The 21,116-nt window shown below is 37.0% G+C and overlaps 1 protein-coding gene across 2 annotated transcripts in view; it reads right to left on the reverse strand.

The window, feature by feature from the left end:
* Nucleotides 1-526: 526 nt before the first annotated feature.
* Nucleotides 527-21,116, reverse strand: part of CUL3 (cullin 3) — a 116,438-nt gene continuing 95,848 nt past the window's right edge. For both annotated transcript variants that reach the window (XM_023222377.1, XM_023222382.1), the window contains 3 exons: nt 9,592-9,778; nt 5,916-6,061; nt 527-2,156 (listed from right to left, as the gene is read on the reverse strand). In XM_023222377.1, the coding sequence (XP_023078145.1) occupies nt 2,025-2,156; nt 5,916-6,061; nt 9,592-9,778 (465 nt within the window). In that variant the 3' untranslated portion in view covers nt 527-2,024. The remainder of the gene's footprint in view (nt 2,157-5,915; nt 6,062-9,591; nt 9,779-21,116) is intronic.

The raw sequence follows: 21,116 nt of genomic DNA on the forward strand, positions 1-21,116 counted from the left end.
CTGATTTTTACAGCCACACTTGAGACAATGATGTAAAACTTAACTTTTAATGGCTTAAACTAGCACTAAAATGTTTAATGTCTCACTTAGATTTCAAATGAAGTTTTTTCATCGTTCATGTTTACTAACTTGACAATCTGAGCTGTCCTGTTTTCCCAGGTGTTAAGTATCATTTAATTGGGAAATGAAAGCAGTAATAAAATTCTCAAACCTGAAATACCATTACTTTCCTATAAACACCTTACCATTATAGAAAATTTTCAATTATGTCAAAATCAGAAGGTGAAACTCTTAGCTTTCCATGTTACATCTGACTTAGTACTGCTCAAGTATGGTAAAAGTGTCCCTAGAACAATGTTCATAATATTTTTCATTGGCATCTTAACTGCATCATGTAGAAGTGGAAAATGTAGAGATAAAGAGCACAAGGCTTATAATTCTACAGTACAGATGGAGACAAAACTGCAATAAAAACATATTTGCAAGTCTAAAAGGAAAATTATAACCCAAGACGCATGGGGAAAAATATTTATGTGGAGTTTTTAATCCATATTAGAATTCAGTTGTTTTAACTTGACCATAAATTTAAACAGAAACCATCTTCTGAGACATACATTCTAATAAATGTATCAACAGTACTGATAGTCAACGAAGGGTCAATTTAAACTTATTAGTAACATTTCATTTTTCTATCCAACAGAAATCTATAGTGGTTTGCCCCATTACATATCTGAAACATTGTCTTATGAAAACAAAATGAAACAAAATTAAATAAAATTGAAGATAAAAATACTCTGGAAGCACAGGATATCTGACAAGAATCTTCAGCACGAAGCACATCTTTGAAAACGTGAAACGATGACTCTTTGGAGGACAATAGTTAAATATCCAAGAATCATCAGGTTTGAGAAATATTGCTTAATCACTTTCCAAAACACAGTTAGCTGCAAGAATTGAAGATTTCATTAAAACTACCATGGTCATCATATTTATTGCATCTTTAGATTGCATTTTGAAACAGAAAATTAATAGTGCACCACAGCTTCACCAAAATATATATTTAGGGGCAGGGAGGACCTAAGATATTTATAAACAAAGTATAGACTGTATGTGCTTTTCGGAGGGGCTGAATTAAATATAACCAGCTGCCAACTTTGTGCTCTGACATACTTGAATTAGTGGGTATGTGTATACTAAATTCATTTATTTTTGTCTACAATAAATGAAATAAAAACACCACCCTATACAATCCACTATTAGCAGTGAGTACAACAGCAAAAAAATTATTGTACAATTTATACATACTAAAATATTTTCTTTCTCTAGAAATAACTCAGAACAAAACCTAATCATTGTAAGACTTAATCTGGGAAATCTCAAATTACAATAGGGAAAAACCAAATCAGGATGTGTACTTGAGCCCAAAACAAAGGTTCCTGGTCATAAGGCTAGAAGATTAGTAAGTGCAAGTGGTAGAATACAGCATGCTCAAATTGTATGCTTGGGTCTTTGTATATTTATCAAACCTTTAAATTAAGTAAGACTAGCTAAAGAAATGTCTTCAGAGCAAGATAACTGGGAATTCTGCATTTCTTTTGCCATTTTTGTTACCCAACTTACACAATGCGCAAAGTGCTAAGCAACACTACAAAAACACATTTACATCAACACTGAAGACCTGGGGAAATGAAATCCAACAATTTTATTTTAATGAGCTGTATTTTCTAAATTTTTGTTTTATTTTCCTGTTTTCATACAGTAAAGAAAACAAAAACGCAGCACATTCACATTTTCCCGAGGAACTGTAAAGATGATCTCTACAGGGATAAACGTTGTAAAGCCTGAAGCTCAATCAACTGATGTTGAAAACTCTCAAAGGGAGTAAAGGCTTGATCTCAATGGTCTAGAACATGTACTGTAATTTAATAGAAGAGATGGTCGTCTTAATATTTAATGATTTAAAAGAACTTCCCAGTCCATGCGAAGAGTACAGTCCAAGAATAAATCAAATTTCTGAACGCATTTTATGCTACATATGTGTATACTTTGCGATCCTCAGGTGTTCGTGCCAAATATTCTCTCTCAATAAGTCCTTCAATACGTTTCTTAATAACAACTGGACTTGGTAAGAATCGAGCCTTCAACTGCTGAGTTACCTAAAAAAGAAAGTAGATAGCATTTTTATATAAACACATACAAATTCCTATCTTTCAACAGAACTGATATGTCATTTTAACACTGAGAGATTGAACTTTACTAACTGGATTAACAAAGCTAAAAGCACAGAAACTTTAAAAAGGTTCTGTTTGAAAAGTGTAATGTATGGTTACAACACACTTCCTCAAATCAGAATGTGAATGCTAAGGATAGCAGTTGTATAGATGAATTAGTTGGAATTATGTTAATGTGAGTATATGTCACCTATAGTTTAACTGTTTTGATGCTGTTATCTACTGACTTCTGGGTTATACTCAAAACTTACAGAACTTGGGTAGCCTATGTATTTAAGAACACAAACTCTGGACTCACAGTACCTGGATAAACTCAGCTCTACCACTACTAGCCCTGGGACCTTGGCCCACTGGTGTGTACACTCAATGTGTTAACAGACATAATGCCGTAGAATAATAATGCCCAATCATAAGTGCTAAGTACTGTGCTACATATAATAATAAAACAGTAACTAAAGCAGCAGTCACAGTCTGTCTATGCACTATTCATCAGTCATTTTGCATGTATGAGTTTATGGGTTTTTTTTTCTGAGACGGAGTCTTGCTCTGTCGCCCAGGCTGGTGCAGTGGCATCATCTCCGCTCACTGCAAGCTCCGCCTCCTGGGTTCCCACTATTCTCCTGCCTCAGCCTCCCAAGTAGCTGGGACTACAGGTGCCCACCATCATGCCCGGCTAATTTTTTGTATTTTTAGTAGAGACAGGGTTTCACCGTGTTAGCCAGGATGGTCTTGATCTCCTGACCTCGTGATCTGCCTGCCTCGGCCTCGCAAAGTGCTGGGATTACAGGCGTGAGCCACCATGCCCGGCCTATTTAATGTTCTTAACTCTGCGAAGTTGTCTCATTTTACAAATGAGGAAAATATGCCAGAGAAGAAAACTGACATCAACAAGTAGTAAATAACAGAGCCAGCAGAGATGAATGCAAACCTTTCTGGCTTCAAAGTCCATGTTCTTCGCTCAAATCCATCCGTGAGCCAGCTTTGCTTCTACTCTTGATCAGCTCATTTCCCAAAGCCACAATGGATTGATAATTCTTTGAAATCTGAAAATTCAGCACTTCACTCTGCAACTACAATTTATCACCCTTCCAGGATTACCACTCCAGTATCTACAAACTTGCTCTCAACCCACCACCTGAGACCTCCCACCCTTTGCCCTTCTTTTCTTCCAGCCTATTAACAGCTCCTATAGACTTGCTCTCTCCCCTGTAACAGAGCCTAAACTGTATTCAAGATCACTTCAGCTGCACTCTCAACAGGACCTTCTACTCCTGATTCTTTTGGTCCTATCTCATAAACACTATTTGATTAAACCTATATTCTACATATACTGTATCATTATCAACCTACCACAGAGCTCTCTGCTGAGTAAAGATGTAGTTGTTACACCACTTGTGTACACCAGGAATCAGTAAACTGCAGTTACAGGCCAAATACACCCCACTATCTGTTTCTGTAAAATTTTACTGAAACACAGTCATATGTATTTATTTTTATTAATTTTTTTTGAGATGGAGTCTCACTCTGTCACCCAGGCTGGAGTACAATGGCACGATCTCGGCTCACTGCAACCTCTGCCTCCCGGGTTCAAGCAATTCTCCTACCTCAGTCTCCCGAGTAGTTGCAATTACAGGCACCCACCACCACGCCCGGCTGATTTTTGTATTTTCAGTAGAAATGGGATTTCGCCATGTTGGTCAGGCTGGTCTCGAACTCCTGACCTCAGGTGATCTGCCTGCCTCGGCCTCCCAAAGTGCTGGGATTACAGGCATGAGCCACCGTGAGTCACATGCATTTATGTATTATCTATACCTGCTTTCATGCTACAATTGGCCATTTACACAAACATCTGCCAATCTCTGGTGTAGACTGATAACACAAATTTACAGTATTCAAAAGTTCAGCAAGTTCCTGAGCACCATTCTTCGACAAGTATTATTTCAAATTTTTGACAATCCCCTTAAACTCCTCAAACCCAGTCCTACACCAAGCTCATATCAGGTTTTACAGAGAGAAAATAAGCCATTTCAATTTGAAGTTCTTCAAATTCCCACTCTACACAGGTACATTCATCCATACTTACACCAAACCTTGCTTAGCACATACCCCTGCACCCTGCCCTGGGTTCTCAGGAAGAGGTATGTTTAGTAACATCTGTGTCAGTACACTACCATCATCATACTCCCTATACAATCCTCACGTTTCCTTTTCTAGAATGTGGTATTGATCATTTCATCTCATTTCTTTCCATTTGTTTTTAAGGATCCCTTCCTTATTCTTAGGATATAAACATGCTCAGTATCCTCCCATTGTGGGGGGGAAAAAGCCCAAACCCTTCAACTCTACACTGAATCCTCTAATACTGCTCTCTCCGCCCTTTCCCTTGAGTCAATACTTCAAAGAATAAGCCACTCTTGGTGGTTTCCACCTCCATTTCCCTCTCAAGGCACTACCACTGGATATGCTTTCACGAGTCCAATGAAAATGCCTGAGAAAGTTAACCTGTCACATAATTGCTAAAGTGTTTATTCAACTTGGTTTTTCCATGATTTTTGGTATTACTGACCACTCACTCCTTGTAATTCTCTTCCCTTGTCATAGGGCACTGACATTTTGTTTGCTTTTCCTCCTAAAGCAGTGTTCTCAAATTTCAAAAAACATCAGAATCACCTACACTTCATGTTAAAAAACCAGACTGTTGGGCCCTATCCCCAGAGTTTCTGATTCAATTCTCAGGCTCTGGTGGAATCTAAGAATCTGTGTTTCTCATGAGTTCCCAGGTGATGCTGAGGTAGCTACTCCAAGAACCACAGGGTGAAAACCAGTGCTCTAAACAGTTTGTTAGTTGTTACACTCACCGTTCCTAAAATGATGAGGGAGGGGTCTATCCCATAGTTCTTTCTTGCTCTACATGCCAACACTGAGCAATTTAATCCACACCTATGGTTTTAACTGCATTCTCATATAGCTAATTCCCAATGCAACTTCTAGCCCTCGCCTCTATTGTCTTCCACCTTCCCCTGGATGTGCCAATATACAATAAAGTCAACTTGTACAAAACAATATTAAGTGACATCTGGACCACAGCGGCACATTACATTACCCTTGTCTTTTTGGTTAAAGAAACCAATCTCCATCTACTCATTCAAGCCAGAAACCTAAAAGGCGTCTTCAACTTCTCCCTCTCACTTCCCGTTATCAATCAGTAAAGCCTGTCAATTCTACTTCCCAATTATCTGATTCAGCTTTCTACCCTCCACCAACACTTTACCCAGGTCCTAATCCTCTCCCACCTACCTTAATGGCCTCTTACGGGGTCTTCCCCTCCTTAGTTCCCCAATTTGTAAAATGAAAGCATTTAATGAATGGTAACCATTATTAATTTTTAGAAATAAAGGGAATTTGTTTACACAAAGGTATTAAATAGCAGTGAAAATTTTTTCTTAATACTTCATGTGACAATATTCTACTTATCATTTTTGTTATAAACACATTAGTTCTGGGAGTGTGCACATATTTGGATGTATCATTATGTTTAATTACCAAGTGAGTACCATACATTTAATAAGTGTTACATCACTAGAATTTCTTAATTGTAAAATTGTTTTTAAATTAGTTGCATACAATAATTTTGTTAATAATGCTGCTTTTTTCTATATTAGCCCAGTTGTGAAGAGTCCTCACCTCTGCTACTAGAACATTGTGCTGCATCTTCTTTCTAGATTTCATTATCCGCACTATAGCAGCTTCTATCTCATGTTTTCTGTCGTCGTCTACTTTCTGCCTTGTTTCCTTCCTCTCTGGGTCTGATTCACCTTGTTTGGCAGCAACTAAAATAGAAATAAAGACACTGATCATAAATGTAATTTTAAAATTTGGTTTATAAGCAAGCTTAATATAATTCAATGTAATCCACAGACAAAAACCAATTTCAGCCTCTGAATATACACACTTATTAATTCAAGTATACATTCAAAAAGTGTCTCATTTAATGTTTACTTGAATACTAAATTATCCTTTTCAAAAATGAGGAATTTAACTTTGAGATAATAAAGTCAATTTTGTTTTTATGCAGAATATAATTTCTTATCTGGAAGAAAAATAGTAGCTGAAAATATTTAGTAGTAAAATTACCAGTAAATAATTTTCATTACTTATGACTGTCAGAGGTCAACTGATTATTTTATTACCATGGCTCCAAGTTAAAACTCACCAAAAGTATCTCAGATAGGTGAGTATCTGTTGTCTTACTAACTCAAAATGTAGCTGTAATCTCTTAAGGTTTTATGAGGAGACAAGAGTATGTATTGCCAAGATTCAGTCAGTGAAATAAATAATTTAAAAGTACCACTAGAATGTCAGTTCCTAAAATCTCCTTGCCAAAAATCTCCCTAGAGTTCTGTTACCTAACCATTTCTTGCCGTATATTTTATTATGCTTTTTTATATCACAACCTCATCACAAATTCATACCAGATTCCAATCTTTAGAAGTCTTACTCTATTCTTCCCTATAGTCTTCAAAGAAACTGCTAAGGGATTAAATACAGAATTCTTCTTCTCCTGCAACTCTGCTCCAAATGAAACAGCAGAAAAAGAAAACTGATGTTTTATTTGTTCATCAAAAGGAGACAGATGTGAAGTTTCTGGAAGTAGACATTGTAAAATTGCAAAGCAGCACATGGGGCATTGCTGACTGAGGCATGGGCATAGATAGCCATGAGACAGCAGACTGTACAATTTAGAAGATCATTCTGGTGTGCATATCCATTCAGCTGTTTCTAATTAAAATCCTTTGGATAAAAATACTGCTTTCAGTGTCATTTCCCCAGTGTAAGATAATCAATATTTTAGTAAAAAAAAAAAAAAAAAAAGAAAAATCGATGAAAATAATCTACTAAGAATGATGCTTATGATGCTTCTCCTCAGAAGTTGATGTCATGAAAAAAAAAAAAAGATAAGAGGTACTGGTTTAAATGGAACTAAAAAGACATAAAAATTAAATGTAATATGGAAATCTTGAGGGAATCATGGATCCAAAAAGTGAGATGCAAAAGAAATTTTTGAGACAACTGAGGCAATATGGGTGTAAATAGATGACATGAAACTAATTTTCTTGGATATGATATAGGAGATATGTGCTAAAGTTTTTTAGGGGGAAACTGAGATATTTGTAAATTAACTTCAAACGCTGTAGCACACACACACACACGGGTTCGTATACACACAGAGGAAGGCATGGAGGACGACAAAATTCTAATGACTGGTAAACGTAGTTAACAGCCATACTGATGTTCATTATGGTGCTTTTCACTTTGTGGATTTGAAAATAAAAAATACAAAACTGCAGGGAAAAAAGTAATTGTTTAAACAATCCCTTTGGCTCATCTGGATTTGGTCACCTAAATAAGCGTCTTCTTAAATACCTGCAGAAAACCATAGATGCCAGATTGTGCTGATGATTCAAAATGAGTATTTTTTTTTTAAATGGGAGGGGAGGGACTCACTCTGGAGCCTAACACAATACTCCTCACTTGAGTGCAGCAGAAGGGGTTGCTGTGCATGTGCCTATACATGACCTATATGCATGCTGGGGGATGGAATTTGAGAAAGGCAGGTGGTGAAGACTGTCAACTCTGGAACCCCCCCAGATTAAAATTAATCTAATTTTTTTCAAAGGCAGTGTTATTTTGGTAATTCCTTTAACTTCTTTGCATGAACTTTTATCACTGGCTACAGTAAAAGCAGCATAAATAGGTAGGGTCTGAGTCTTTGAATATTTATGTTAGTGAGCCTTTGACAATAAAACCAATGTGGTCACAATGTTTACCACCAAACAGAAAATTCTGACTTAAACTATGAGTAAGAGCCAAAATCATTTAAAAACCATTCCCAAGAAAAAAACATTGCTTTGTAGAATTTTATTGCTGAAAAGAACTTTTAAGCTCCTCTACTGAAATTCTTCATCATATATGTTTTGAACATAGCTAAAACACTATATACATGTACTCCAGAAACACACGTAAGGGTTTAACATGAAAATCTAAAAACCTATGAAGACTTTTTTTTAAAACATAATACTAATATCTGATATTATTATTGCTGGGCATGATAGAATGTGGGATAACAAAGACTGTTAACTTATTTAGGGTACAGTAGGGTGAGAGTAAGGTAATCCAGATAAATATTCCCACATATTTTCTTCTAATTCTAGGATGCAAATGAGCCCTAAAATCCAAAACTGGTATCTGCCCAAATGTATAAAGTAGTTATGTCTTGCATTGGAAGAAAAATAAATTTTATTCCATGACACTCGCTAGTATAGTTTGCTTTCTTCTTAATATGTATTTATGTCAAGACATGGGCCAATCTTGGCTCATGCAGATTACTAAGATATAGTTTACAACTACAAGACAAAGGGGGCAAAACCCTGCCAGAGACACTACTCTGCTCTACAAAGTATACATACAAAACAAAAAGATCAAAATGAAAAAAAAAAAATTTAAGTGTGCATATAAAGCTCTAGAATCCATGTAATCTGGTAATCAATTGTATATTTAACATTACTTTTTAAAAGACTATCATAATATACAATATAAATAACTTTTTTAATATCAGTAAATCAGTCATTTAAAAGATCATCTTATTTATCTTAGGACACTGTTCTATTGCACACATATTTGGCTATAATGAATACATTAGGACTAGGAAGTCTATCTAATACTAGTTTTTAAGCCAAGTAGCAATTAGTTTTAAACATCAATCAGCAAGGGTGGCGTGCCTTTTTTCCCCTTTAAATACACAGAGAACAAGCATTCTACATTATGTTAAATACTTAATGAATAGAATTTTCACTATCAACTTATATGGCTCTATTAAAAACCATTCACATGAGTATCATTTCTGTTTTTAAATTAAAGATGATATGAGTTTTAAGATTTTGAAACAAAAAATATTTATCAAAATATAAATAGTAACATCCAAACATCAAACTTTTACATAGGTCTCCCAATTCTGAAAAACCTCTAAATCAGCTTTAAAAAGACTTCCACTGACTATTAGTCAACCAGTTAAAAACAATTTTAAGTACTAATAGGTTCATAAATTGTATTCTATTTGTTGAAAAACATGGAAAGAAGTGCTTTGTTCACACCATAAATTACTTTTTAAAATGCTTACTGTACTTGGATTCAAATGCATTTTGATACAAATACTTATCAACAAAAGCTGCTTTTTTTCTTAAGCCTAAATACCACGCAGCACCAGAAAAGAAGTATTTTTTGAAGACAGAAATCCAACACGAGATTTTTTTTCTAAAAAGAAAAATACATAATTTTTTGAGAGGAAAAATGTTCCAGATACCTGTTTGAATCTTGACTCTGTGTAGTTTGGATGTGAATTGATCATTAACTGTAAATATATGACCATTTTCTATTTCCTTTGATTTGGGTTCTTTTGTTAGAACCCGCTGTGTTGGTTTACCACAGGCGAGGGACTGTAGGGCTCTAACAAGCTCTCTTTCAGGGATATCTGTCTCTTGCTGAATTTCCTGAAATTTCATCAGATTAACATAATTAGACTTTTTGAAAGATTAAAGTTAGTTAATTAGCAAGTAAACTGACCAAGCAGTAGATAAAAAGAGGTAACTCCATTAAATAAATAATGCACAAAAAAGAATTATCTTGAGTATTATGACACATCATTAAAATCTCATTATTTGAACAAACTAGAGGAAAGGGTGATTCAAATTATAAAATATTAAAAAGACAAGTAACTTTTTGTTTCAGGAGATACAATGGTTAATCTAAAAATATTACCCAGCAGACATTATCAGGACCCTGCTTTAACATTTATTTTTGTAAAAATAAAGTGTTAACCAACATATAATTGCTAATTTTAGAAATATTTTATAGTCTCCCATCCAAGTTTATCCATACTCCTCTTTTGCTTAGTAATTTCTTTCATAGAAAAAAGGAAGATAAGCCTGAGCTCAGGCCTTCTACCATACAACGAAAATTTACCATCCAAACTGACCATATGTATGCTTCAATGACCAAATGAAGAAAAAAAAAAAAAAAAAAACCCTGGAAATTACGTTAAACATAAAAATCCACAAGCAATCTGCGTTGAAGTTCAGGTGATAATCTTTTCTGCATATTATGGTATGAATAAAATGTAATACTAGGGGAGAAAAAGCAGCTCGGTAAAGAATGCTGTGTAATTTTAAATTCACTATTGTGTTATGTCAGTGGGACAGCAAGAAAACTGTGGTTATATGATTTAGTCTCTACATGTCTATAGTGATACGTGATTTTGAGTTTTAAAAGTCTTGACACTAGGATTTATTGCTTTGATAAACTGTATACAGCTGTCTCTTTCTCAAAAGCAGCTTACAAAGAGTGGGCATGAAGATGGTGATATTCAGATTATACGAGTAACTGATCTGGAGAGTCATTCTCTCTAGAGAAGTCTTTGAGCAACAGTTCTGTTCTTCTAAAAAACTGTCAGGTAAGCAAGGATTCAGAGAAATGTGATTTTCAGTGATTCTGCATATTCATTTTCTTCAAATAATCTCTGGTTATATCTACCTACTTTAGGCATCTCAAATACTATAAATGTTAATCCCAGAAAACAGGTGCTATTATTAGAATGAAGATATTTATTATTATATACACGCTAAAAGTGATTTATTTACATATTTTAGTTATTGCTTAATCATATTCAATGAACCAGAAATACCTTAGGTGATATTTTAAAATTACAGATCATTCCCAGAGGTAACTATCATCAAAAGTATTTTATAAAAGTCAGTCCTCAAACCTTATAGTGGGGAATTCTTAGCTGCCTTAGAATGAAATGTCCCTAAAGTCATAAGGTTGTACATATAATGAGAGAGTTAAGCATAACAGTAGTATACTAGACATCTTTCTATTTAGAGTTAGGAACAAGATAAGGATGCCTATCTTTACTATTACTATTCTACCTGCACTCTGCCTTTTCCTATTCATTATATATACACATGAATACAAGTATATGCATATACATGAATGCACGTGAACACATCCACCTATACAACAGTATTAGTGTTAAATGAGATCATAACATGAATTTTTGTATTAATTTCTTCAGATTTTTCCGCTTGCAAAAAGAGATTAAAGCTACAAGGAATTCCACAGTACTGTTCTATCATGACACAAGTGGAGATTGAGACTGGATCCAATGTTCTGTTGGTACATGCATTTTTGACTTTGAGCACAAAAACCTGTTTTTCAGAAGCAAATTTCTAGAAATGCACTTGCTTCCTCAAAGTTATAAATATTTTATATTTGTGCCAGGCATGGTGGCTCATGCCTGTAATCCCAGCACTTTGGGAGGCCAAGGTGGGAAAATCACTTGAGCCCAAGAATTCAAAATCAGCCTGGTTAACACAGCAAGATCTGCTCTCTACCAAACATTTAAAAACTAGCCTGTAGTCCCAGCTACTCATAAGGCTAAGGTGGGAGGATGGCGTGAACCTGGGAGGTCGAGGTTGCAGTGAGACATGATAACACCACTACGCTCCAGTGTGGGCAAGAATGAGACCCTGTTTCAAAAAAATTTTTTTTTTTTGGTATTTGATAAATACTAATGAACTGCTTTCAAATTGCTTAACAATTTAACCCCCCACAACAGTAGTACATGAATATCCACTCCCTTACACCTTCTTCAATACCAGATTTTCTTTTGCTCATATGTTTGGCTAAAAATGAAATCTCATTATTTTAATTTGTACTTCTCCATGACCACTATGGGAAAAAACATTTTTATATTTACAGGATATCTGTAATCTTCTATGCTTTCTCTATCTGTATTCCTTGCATGTTTTTATACTCAATTGCTTCTCTTTATACTGATTTAACTGATGCTTTTTATAGATTATGGTTTTCAATTTTTATACATTATAAATAATTTCTCCTAGTCTCTATTTTTAACTTAATATATCTCATCATATAGATGTTATCACTTAGGTGGTTACATCTGTTAGTCTTTTACTTTGTTATTTTTGTAATAAATTTTTAAAAGACATTTCTCACATTAAGGTTACCAAATTACTCAAAATTTTCTTTTATTATTTATATAGATTTGCAATTATATTTAGATTTTCACACTTATCTGGAATTTTGTATTTGATGTGATCCATGGAACTGAGGTCTTAATACTACCATCTTCTCACTCCCACAAATAAAAAAACAATTAAATTCAGTTTTTAGAAATGACAAATTTGAGATCTGGCAAGATGGCCGAATAGTTAATAGCTCAGGTTTGCAGCTCTCAGTGAGACTAACGCAAAAGGCGGGTGATTTCTGCATTTCCAACTGAGGTACCTGGTTCATCTCAATGGGATTGGTTAGACAGTGGGTGCAGCCCACAGAGTGTGCGGAGAAGCAGGGCAGGGCATCACCTCACCTGGGAAGCACAAGGGGCCAGGGAATTCCCTCCCCCAGCCAAGGGAAGCCCTGGGGGACTGTGCTATCCAGCCCAGCTACTATGCTTTGCCCACAGTTTTTGCAACCCGCAGACCAGGAGATTCCCTTGTGTGCCTACACCACCAGGGTCCTGGGTTTCTAGCACAAAACTGGGTGGCTGTTTGGGCAGATACCAAGTTAGCTGTAGGAGTTTTTCATATCCCAGTGCCACCTGGAACCCCAGCGAGACAGAACCATTCATTCCCCTGGAAAGGGGGCTGAGGCCAGGGAGCCAAGTGGTCTTACTCAGCGGGTCCCACCCCGACAGAGTCCAGCAAGCAAGCTAAGACCCACTGGGTTGAAATTCTCGCTGCCAGCACAGCAGTCTGAAGTCGACCTGGGACACTCAAGCGTGGTGGGGGGAGGGGTGTCCACCATTACTGAGGCTTGAGTAAGCGGTTTTCCCCTCACAGTGTAAACAAAGCCTCCAGGAAGTTCAAACTGGGCAGGTGGCAAAGCTGCTGTGGCCAAACTGCCTCTCTAGATTCCTCCTCACTGGGCAGGGCATCCCGGAAAGAAAGGAAGCAGACTGAGTCATGGGTTTGTAAATAAAACTCCCATCTCCCCTGGGACAGAGCACCTGAGGGAAGGGGCAGCTATGGGCCCAGCTTCAGAAGAATTAAACATTCCTGCCTGCCGGCTCTGAAGAGAGCAGTGGACCTCACAGCACGGCACTCCAGCTCTGCGAAGGGACAGACTGCCTCCTCAAGTGGGTCCCTGACCCCCATGCCTCCTGACAGGAGACACCTCCCAGCAGGGGTCAACAGACACCTCACACAGGAGACCTCTGACTGGCATCCGGCAGGTGCCCCTCTGGGACAAAGCTTCCAGAGGAAGGAGCAGGCAGCAATCTTTGCTGTTCTGCAGCCTCCACTGGTGATACCTAGGCAAACAGGGTCCAGAGTGGATCTCCAGCAAACTGCAGCAGACCTGCAGAAGAGAGGCCTGATTGTGAGAAGAAAAACTAACAAACAGAAAGCAGTAACATTCAACATCAACAAAAAGAATGTCTATGCAAAAACCCCATCCACAGGTCATCAGCATCAAAGATCAAAGATAGATAAATCCACAAAGATGAGGAAAAACCAGGGCAAAAAAGATGAAAATTCCAAAAACCAGAATGCCTCTTCTCCTCCAAAGGCACAAAACCGGATGGAGAATGAGTTTGACAAATTGACAGAAATAGGTTTCAGAAGGTGGGTAACAATAAACTCCTCTCAACTAAAGGAGCATGTTCTAACCCAATGCAAAGAAGCTAAGAACCTGAATAAAAGGTTACAGGAACTGCTAACTAGAACAACCAGTTTAGAGAAGACCATAAATGATGTGATGGAGCTGAAAAACATAGCACGAGAACTTCGTGAAGCATACACAAGTACCAATAGCTGAATCGATCAAGCAGAAGAAAGGATATCAAAGACTGAAGATCAACTTAATGAAATAAAGCGTTCAGATAAGATTAGAGAAAAAACAATGAAAAGGAACAAAGTCTCCAAGAAATATGGGACTATGTGAAAAGACCAAGCCTACGTTTGATTGGTGTACCTGAAAGTGACGGGGAGAATGGAACCAAGTTGGAAAACACACTTCAGGATATTAACCAGGAGAACTTCCCCAACCTAGCAAGACAGGCCAACATTCAAATTCATGAAATAGAGAACACCACAAATATATTCCTCCAGAACAGCAACCCCAAGACACATAATCATCACATTCACCAAAGTTGAAATGAAGGAAAAAATGTTAAGGGCAGCCAGAAAGGTTGCGTTACCCACAAAGGGAAGCCCGTCAGACTAACAGCAGATGTCTCTGCAGAAACCCTACAAGCCAGAAGAGAGTGGGGGGCCAATATTCAACAATCTTCAAGACAAGAATGTTCAACCCAGAATATCACATTCAGCCAAACTAAGCTTCATAAGCAAAGGAGAAATAAAATTCTTTACAGACAAACAAATGCTGAGGGATTCTGTTACCACCAGGCCTGCCTTACAAGGGCTCCTGAAGGAAGGACTAAATATGGAAAGGAAAAATTGGTACCAGCCACTGCAAAATCATACCAAAATGTAAAGGCCATTGACACTATGAAGAAACTTCAACAACTAATGGGCAAAATAACCAGCTAGCATCATAATGACAGGATCAAATTCACACATAACAATGTTAACCTTAAATGTAAAGGGGCTAAATGCTCCAATTAAAAGACAGACTGGCAAACTGGATAGAGTCAAGGCCCATCAGTGTGCTGTATTCAGGAGACCCCTCTCATGTGCAAAGACACACACAGGCTCAAAATAAAGGAACGGAGGAATATTTACCAAGCAAATAGCAAAAATAAAAAAAAAGAAAAAGAAAAGAAAAAAAGCAGGGGTTGCAATCCTAGTCTCTGATAAAATAGACTTTAAACCAACAAAGATCAAAAAAGACAAAGAAGGGCATTACATTATGGTAAAGAGATCAATGCAACAAGAAGAGCTAACTACCCTAAATATATATGCACCCAATATAGGAGCACCCACATTCATAAAGCAAGTTCTTAGAGACCTACAAAGAGAATCAGACTCCCACACAATAATAAAGGGGGGACTTTAATACCTCACTGTCAATATTAGACAGATCAATGAGACAGAAAATTAACAAGGACATTCAGGGACTTGAACTTAGTTCTGGACCAACAGACATCTATAGAACTCTCCACCCCAAGTCAACAGAATATATATTCTTCTGAGCACATCATACTTATTCTAATATTGACCACCTAATGGGAAATAAAACACTCCTCAGCAAATGCAAAAGAATGGAAATCATAGCAGTCTTTCAGACCACAGTGGAATCAAATTAGAACTCAGGATTAAGAAACTCACTCAAAACTGCACAACTATATGGAAACTGAACAACCTGCTCCTGAATGACTACTGGGCAAATAACACAATGAAGGCAGAAATAAATACGTTATTTGAAACCAATGAGAACAAAGACACAATGTTCCAGAATCTCTGGGACACGGCTAAACCAGTGTGTGAGGGAAATTTATAGCACTAACTGCCCACAGGAGAAAGCAGGAAAGATCTAAAATCGATACCCTAACATCACAATTAAAAGAACTAGATAAGCAAGAGCAAATAAATTCAAAAGCTAGCAGCAGACAAGAAACAACATCAGAGCAGAACTGAAGGAGATAAGAGACACGGAAAAACCCTTCAAAAAAAAAAATCAATGAATCCAGGTGCTGGTTTTTTGCAAAGATTAACAAACTAGGTAAGACTCCTAGCCAGACCAATAAAGAAGACAGAAGAATCAAATAGACATAATAAAAAATGATAAAGGAGATACCACCACTGATCCTACAGAAAAACAAACTACCATCAGAGAATACTATAAACACTTTTATGCAAATAAACTAGACACTCTAGAAAAAATGAATAAATTAACGGACACATACATTCTTCCAAGACTAAGCCAGGAAGAAGTCGAATCCCTGAAGAGACCAATAACAAGTTCTGAAACTGAGGCAGTAATAGCCTACCAACCCAAAAAAGCCCAGGACCAGAAGGATTCACAGCCGAATTCTACCAGAGGTACAAAGAGGAGCTGGTACCACTCCTTTGCAAACTATTCCAAACAATAGAAAAAGAGGGACTTCCCCCTAACTCATTTTATGAGGCCAGCATCATCCTGATACCAAAACGTGGCAGAGACACAACAAAAAAAGAAAATTTCAGGCCAATATCCCTGATGAACATCAATGTGAAAATCCTCAATAAAATTCTGGCAAACCGAACACAGCAGCACATCAAAAAGTTTATCCACCATAATCAAGTTGGCTTCATCCCTGGGATGCCACGCTGGTTCAACATATGCAAATCAATAAACGTAATCCATCACATGAACAGAACCAATGAGAAAAACCACATGATTATCTCAAGAGATGCAGAAAAGGCCTTTGATAAAATTCAACATCCCTAGCTGCTAAAAACACTGAATAAACCAGGTACTGATGGAACATATCTCAAAATATAAGAGCTATCCATGACAAACCCAGAGCCAGTATCATACTGAATGAACAAAAGCTGGAAGCATTCCCTTTAAAAACTGGCACAAGACAAGGATGCCCTCTCTCACCACTGCTATTCAACACAGGATTGGAAGTTCTGGCCAGGGCAATCAGGCAACAGAAAGAAAGAAAGGGTATTCAAACAGGAAGAGAGGAAGTCAAATTCTCTCTGTTTGCAGAAGATTTAATTGTGTATTTGGAAAACCCCACTGTCTCAGCCCAAAAACTCCTTAAGCTGATAAGCAATTTCAGCAAAGTCTCAGGATATAACATCAATGTGCAAAAGTCACAGGAATGCCTATACACCAATAACAGTAAACAGCTAAATCATGAGTGAACTCCAGTTCACAATTACTACAAAGAGAATAAAATACCTAGGAATACAACTTACAAGGGACGTGAAGGATCTCTTCAAGGAGAACTACAAACCACTGCTCAAGGAAATAAGAGATGACACAAACAAATGGAAAAACATTCTATGCTCATGGAGAGGAACAATCAATATTGTGAAAATGGCCATAGTGTACAAAGCAATTTATAGATTCAATGCTATTCCCATCAAGCTACCACTGATTTTCTTCACATGGAAAAAACTACTCGTAAGACCTAAAACCATAAAAATCCTAGAAGAAAACCTATGCAATACCATTCAGGACATAGGCATGGGCAAAGACTTCATGACTAAAACACCAAAAGCAACTGCAACAAAAGCCAAAATTGACAAATGCAATCTAATTAAACTAAAGAGCTTCTACACAGCAAAGAAACTATCATCAGAGTGAACAAGCAACTTAAAGAATGGGAGAAAATTTCTGTAATCTGGCTGGGCGCGGTGGCTCAAGCCTGTAATCCCAGCACTTTGGGAGGCTGAGACGGGCGGATCACGAGGTCAGGAGTTCGAGACCATCCTGGCTAACACGGTGAAACCCCGTCTCTACTAAAAAATACAAAAAGCTAGCCGGGCGAGGTGGCGGGCGCCTGTAGTCCCAGCTACTCGGGAGGCTGAGGCAGGAGAATGGCGTAAACCCGGGAGGCGGAGCTTGCAGTGAGCTGAGATCCGGCCACTGCACTCCAGCCCGGGCAACAGAGCGAGACTCCGTCTCAAAAAAAAAAAAAAAAGAAAAGAAAATTTTTGTAATCTATCCATCTGACAAAGGTCTAATATTCAGAATCTACAAGGAACTTAAAACAAATTTACAGTAAGAAAAAAAGAGCTCCATCAAAAAGTGAACAAAGGATATGAACAGACACTTCTCAAAAGAAGACACTTGTGTGGCTAACAAACATATGAAAAAAGGTTCATCATCACTGGTCATTAGAGAAATGTAAATCAAAACCACAATGAGATACCATCTCATGCTAGTTGGAATGGTGATCATTAAAAAGTCAGAAACAATAGATGCTGGAGAGGATGTGAAGAAATAGGAACGCTTTTAGACTGTTGCGGGGAGTGTAAATTAGTTCAACCATCATGGAAGACAGTAAGGCGATTCCTGAAGGATCTAGAACCAGAAATACCATTTGACCCAGCAATCCCATTTCTGGGTATATACCCAAAGGATTATAAATCATTCTACAAGACACATGCACACGTATGTTTATTGTAGCCCTATTTACAGTAGCAAAGACTTGTAACCAACCCAAATGCCCATCAATGACGGACTGGATAAAGAAAATGTGGTACATATACACCATGGAATACTATGCAGCCACAGAATGGAGTTCCTGTCCTTTGCAGGGACATGGATGAAGCAGGAAACCATCATTCTCAGCAAACTATCACGAGAACAGAAAGCCAAACACCGCATGTTCTCACTCATAAGTGGGAGTTGACCAATGAGAACACATGGACACAGAGAGGGGAACATCACACACCAGGGCCTTTTGGGGGTAAGGGGTAAGGAGTAAGGGGAGGGATAGCATTAGGACAAATACCTAATGCATGCGGGGCTTAAAACCTAGATGATGGGTAATGGGTGCAGCAGAGCACCACGGCACATGTATACCTATGTAACAAACCTGCACGTTCTGCACACGCATCCCAGAACTTAAAGTACAATTAAAAAAAAAAAAAAAAGATTTATCACATTTCAGACACCTAGAAATATAACAGTTTGCTTCCGGACTCTCTTGCTCAAACGAGGTATCTGTCTATGATTTTAAAATAACGCTAACTTGTATGTTTTTGAATAACAGAGAATACAACTGGAATTTTCATAACACAAAGAAATAATTAATGCTAAGATGATGGACACCCCATTTGCACTGATGTGATTATTACACACTATATATATGCTTGTATCCAAATATCTCACGTATCCCTAAATATATACATGTACTATGTACCCACAAAAATTTAAAATTTTTAGAAATGTGATATGGTATGCTTTGTTATTAGGACAAATTCCTTCCCCTTTTACTGAGCTTTCCTACCCAAGGCCCCATTCCTTTTCAAAAGTAGTTTTGCCTAACCTTGTGCATTTTCTTGTCCAGATGAATTATGGAATCAGCTTGTCGAGTTTTATTTAAAACAATATATATTTTGGAAATTTCAATTCAGATTTCCTTGAATTTATAGGTGACTTTTAAAAACAGCACACTTATAACACGTAATTCTCCCATTTGGGTACATTTACCCTTTCATATTCTTTAGCTTTTACTGTCTTCTTGGTGTAAGTGGCCTGTCCACACATTTCTTGTTAAAATGATTCCTGGAAGGTTATGATTCTTAATAAAACATCCTCTTCTTCATGTCATTTACTGATTAATGCTGGTTTACAGAAAGGGTATTATTTTTTCCAACAAAATTCTTCTAAAGAAATGTTTTCTCACTGATTATCATGTATTGCCAAATTGACAATCATACTGTCTACAGATTTTGACAATTTTTTCAATTTCTTCCTGATACTTATAAATTTCATTCCTTTTTTTTTTCTTAGTATATTAGGACCTGCAGAGCAAAGTATAACAGTAGTAGTCAAGATAGGCATCTTCATCTTGTTCCTAAGTCTAATAGAAAGGTGTCTAGTATTTTCCTACTATTATAATGCTTAAATTTGTCATCAGATACAACCTTATGACATTAAGGGCATTCCATTTTAAGGTGGCAATGAGTGCCCCACTTTTATAAGGAATGAGGACTGACTTTTATCAAATACTTTTTGTTCATCTGTAGAGATCAAATGGTTTTCTCCTTAAAATGGTGACTGGCAATTAGGCAACTGCTTATTTTTACAATTATTACAATATCTTAATAAAGATCTTTTCAAAAAGTTTTCCTATGCTGACCCTTCTTTGTATTCTAGGGATAAATCCTTTTTGAACACAGTGTATTATTCTTTCAATACACTACTGAAAATGACTTGCTAATATTGAGATTTATACTTTCAGTATATTAGGATCTAAGGAGCAAGGCAGAATGATGAACAACCTTCAGCTTTCTCTTTTGTATTTTCCTTGCTCAGTTTTAGCAAAAAAGTTATGCTGGCCTCAGATATTTCCTGTGAGCAGTACGTCTATTTTGCTTTCTGAGTTCAAAGTTCGCTAAACAGCCTTCAATTTTAACTTGCTAACTGTGTTATTCAAATTTTCTATATCCCCCTTTTCAACTGTCTGGTTAGTCAATAAATTTGTAAGGGATTTCCATGATTCTAGAGTTGTCTACTTTCCCTTGTACTTTCATCTTCCTTTTCATATTGTGAAGTTATGTCACTAATGACTGCTATAAATTATTGATGAATATCAAATATTACTGTTAAGTTTTCTATTTAAATTCTGACATTAATAGTGCTATTGTCCATAGTTTTTAAATTTCAGACTCATTCTCATAAAATAAAGAATAAAGAACATTAGGAAAAATATGTATTAATAGTTCTTATCCATACCTCTTTCAAAAACCCACTGCTAATTACTAAAGTCCAAGGTATAGACTACCACTGTATGTATTTCCTATTTTTAGCTGTTCTAAATCACAATAAACTTACCTTTATCCATTCAAAAAACATGAAAAGAAAAAACCTCAGCAGCAGCCTGACTACTACAGATTAAATATGACACTACAAATTAATGCCACCTGTTGTAGCCGGCTTCTATGACAGCACGTAATAATCCTGGTATATGTTAATCTTGTGTGGTCCTCTCACTCTATCAGGGCTGACTTGGGCACAAGAAAATGAGAAGTGACACTAGATGTCTTCCAGGGAAAGATAAAAAAAGGCCCTGTAGGTTCTGCCTGGGTCTTCTGGATAGCTCGCTCTTGGGAAAACCAGCCACCAAGATTTGAGGACAAAGAGCTACATGAAAAGGCCATGTGGAGAGAAACTAAGGCCGCT

This window comes from Piliocolobus tephrosceles, chromosome 11, assembly GCF_002776525.5.
Source record: "Piliocolobus tephrosceles isolate RC106 chromosome 11, ASM277652v3, whole genome shotgun sequence".
Taxonomy (NCBI): Eukaryota; Metazoa; Chordata; class Mammalia; order Primates; family Cercopithecidae; genus Piliocolobus; species Piliocolobus tephrosceles.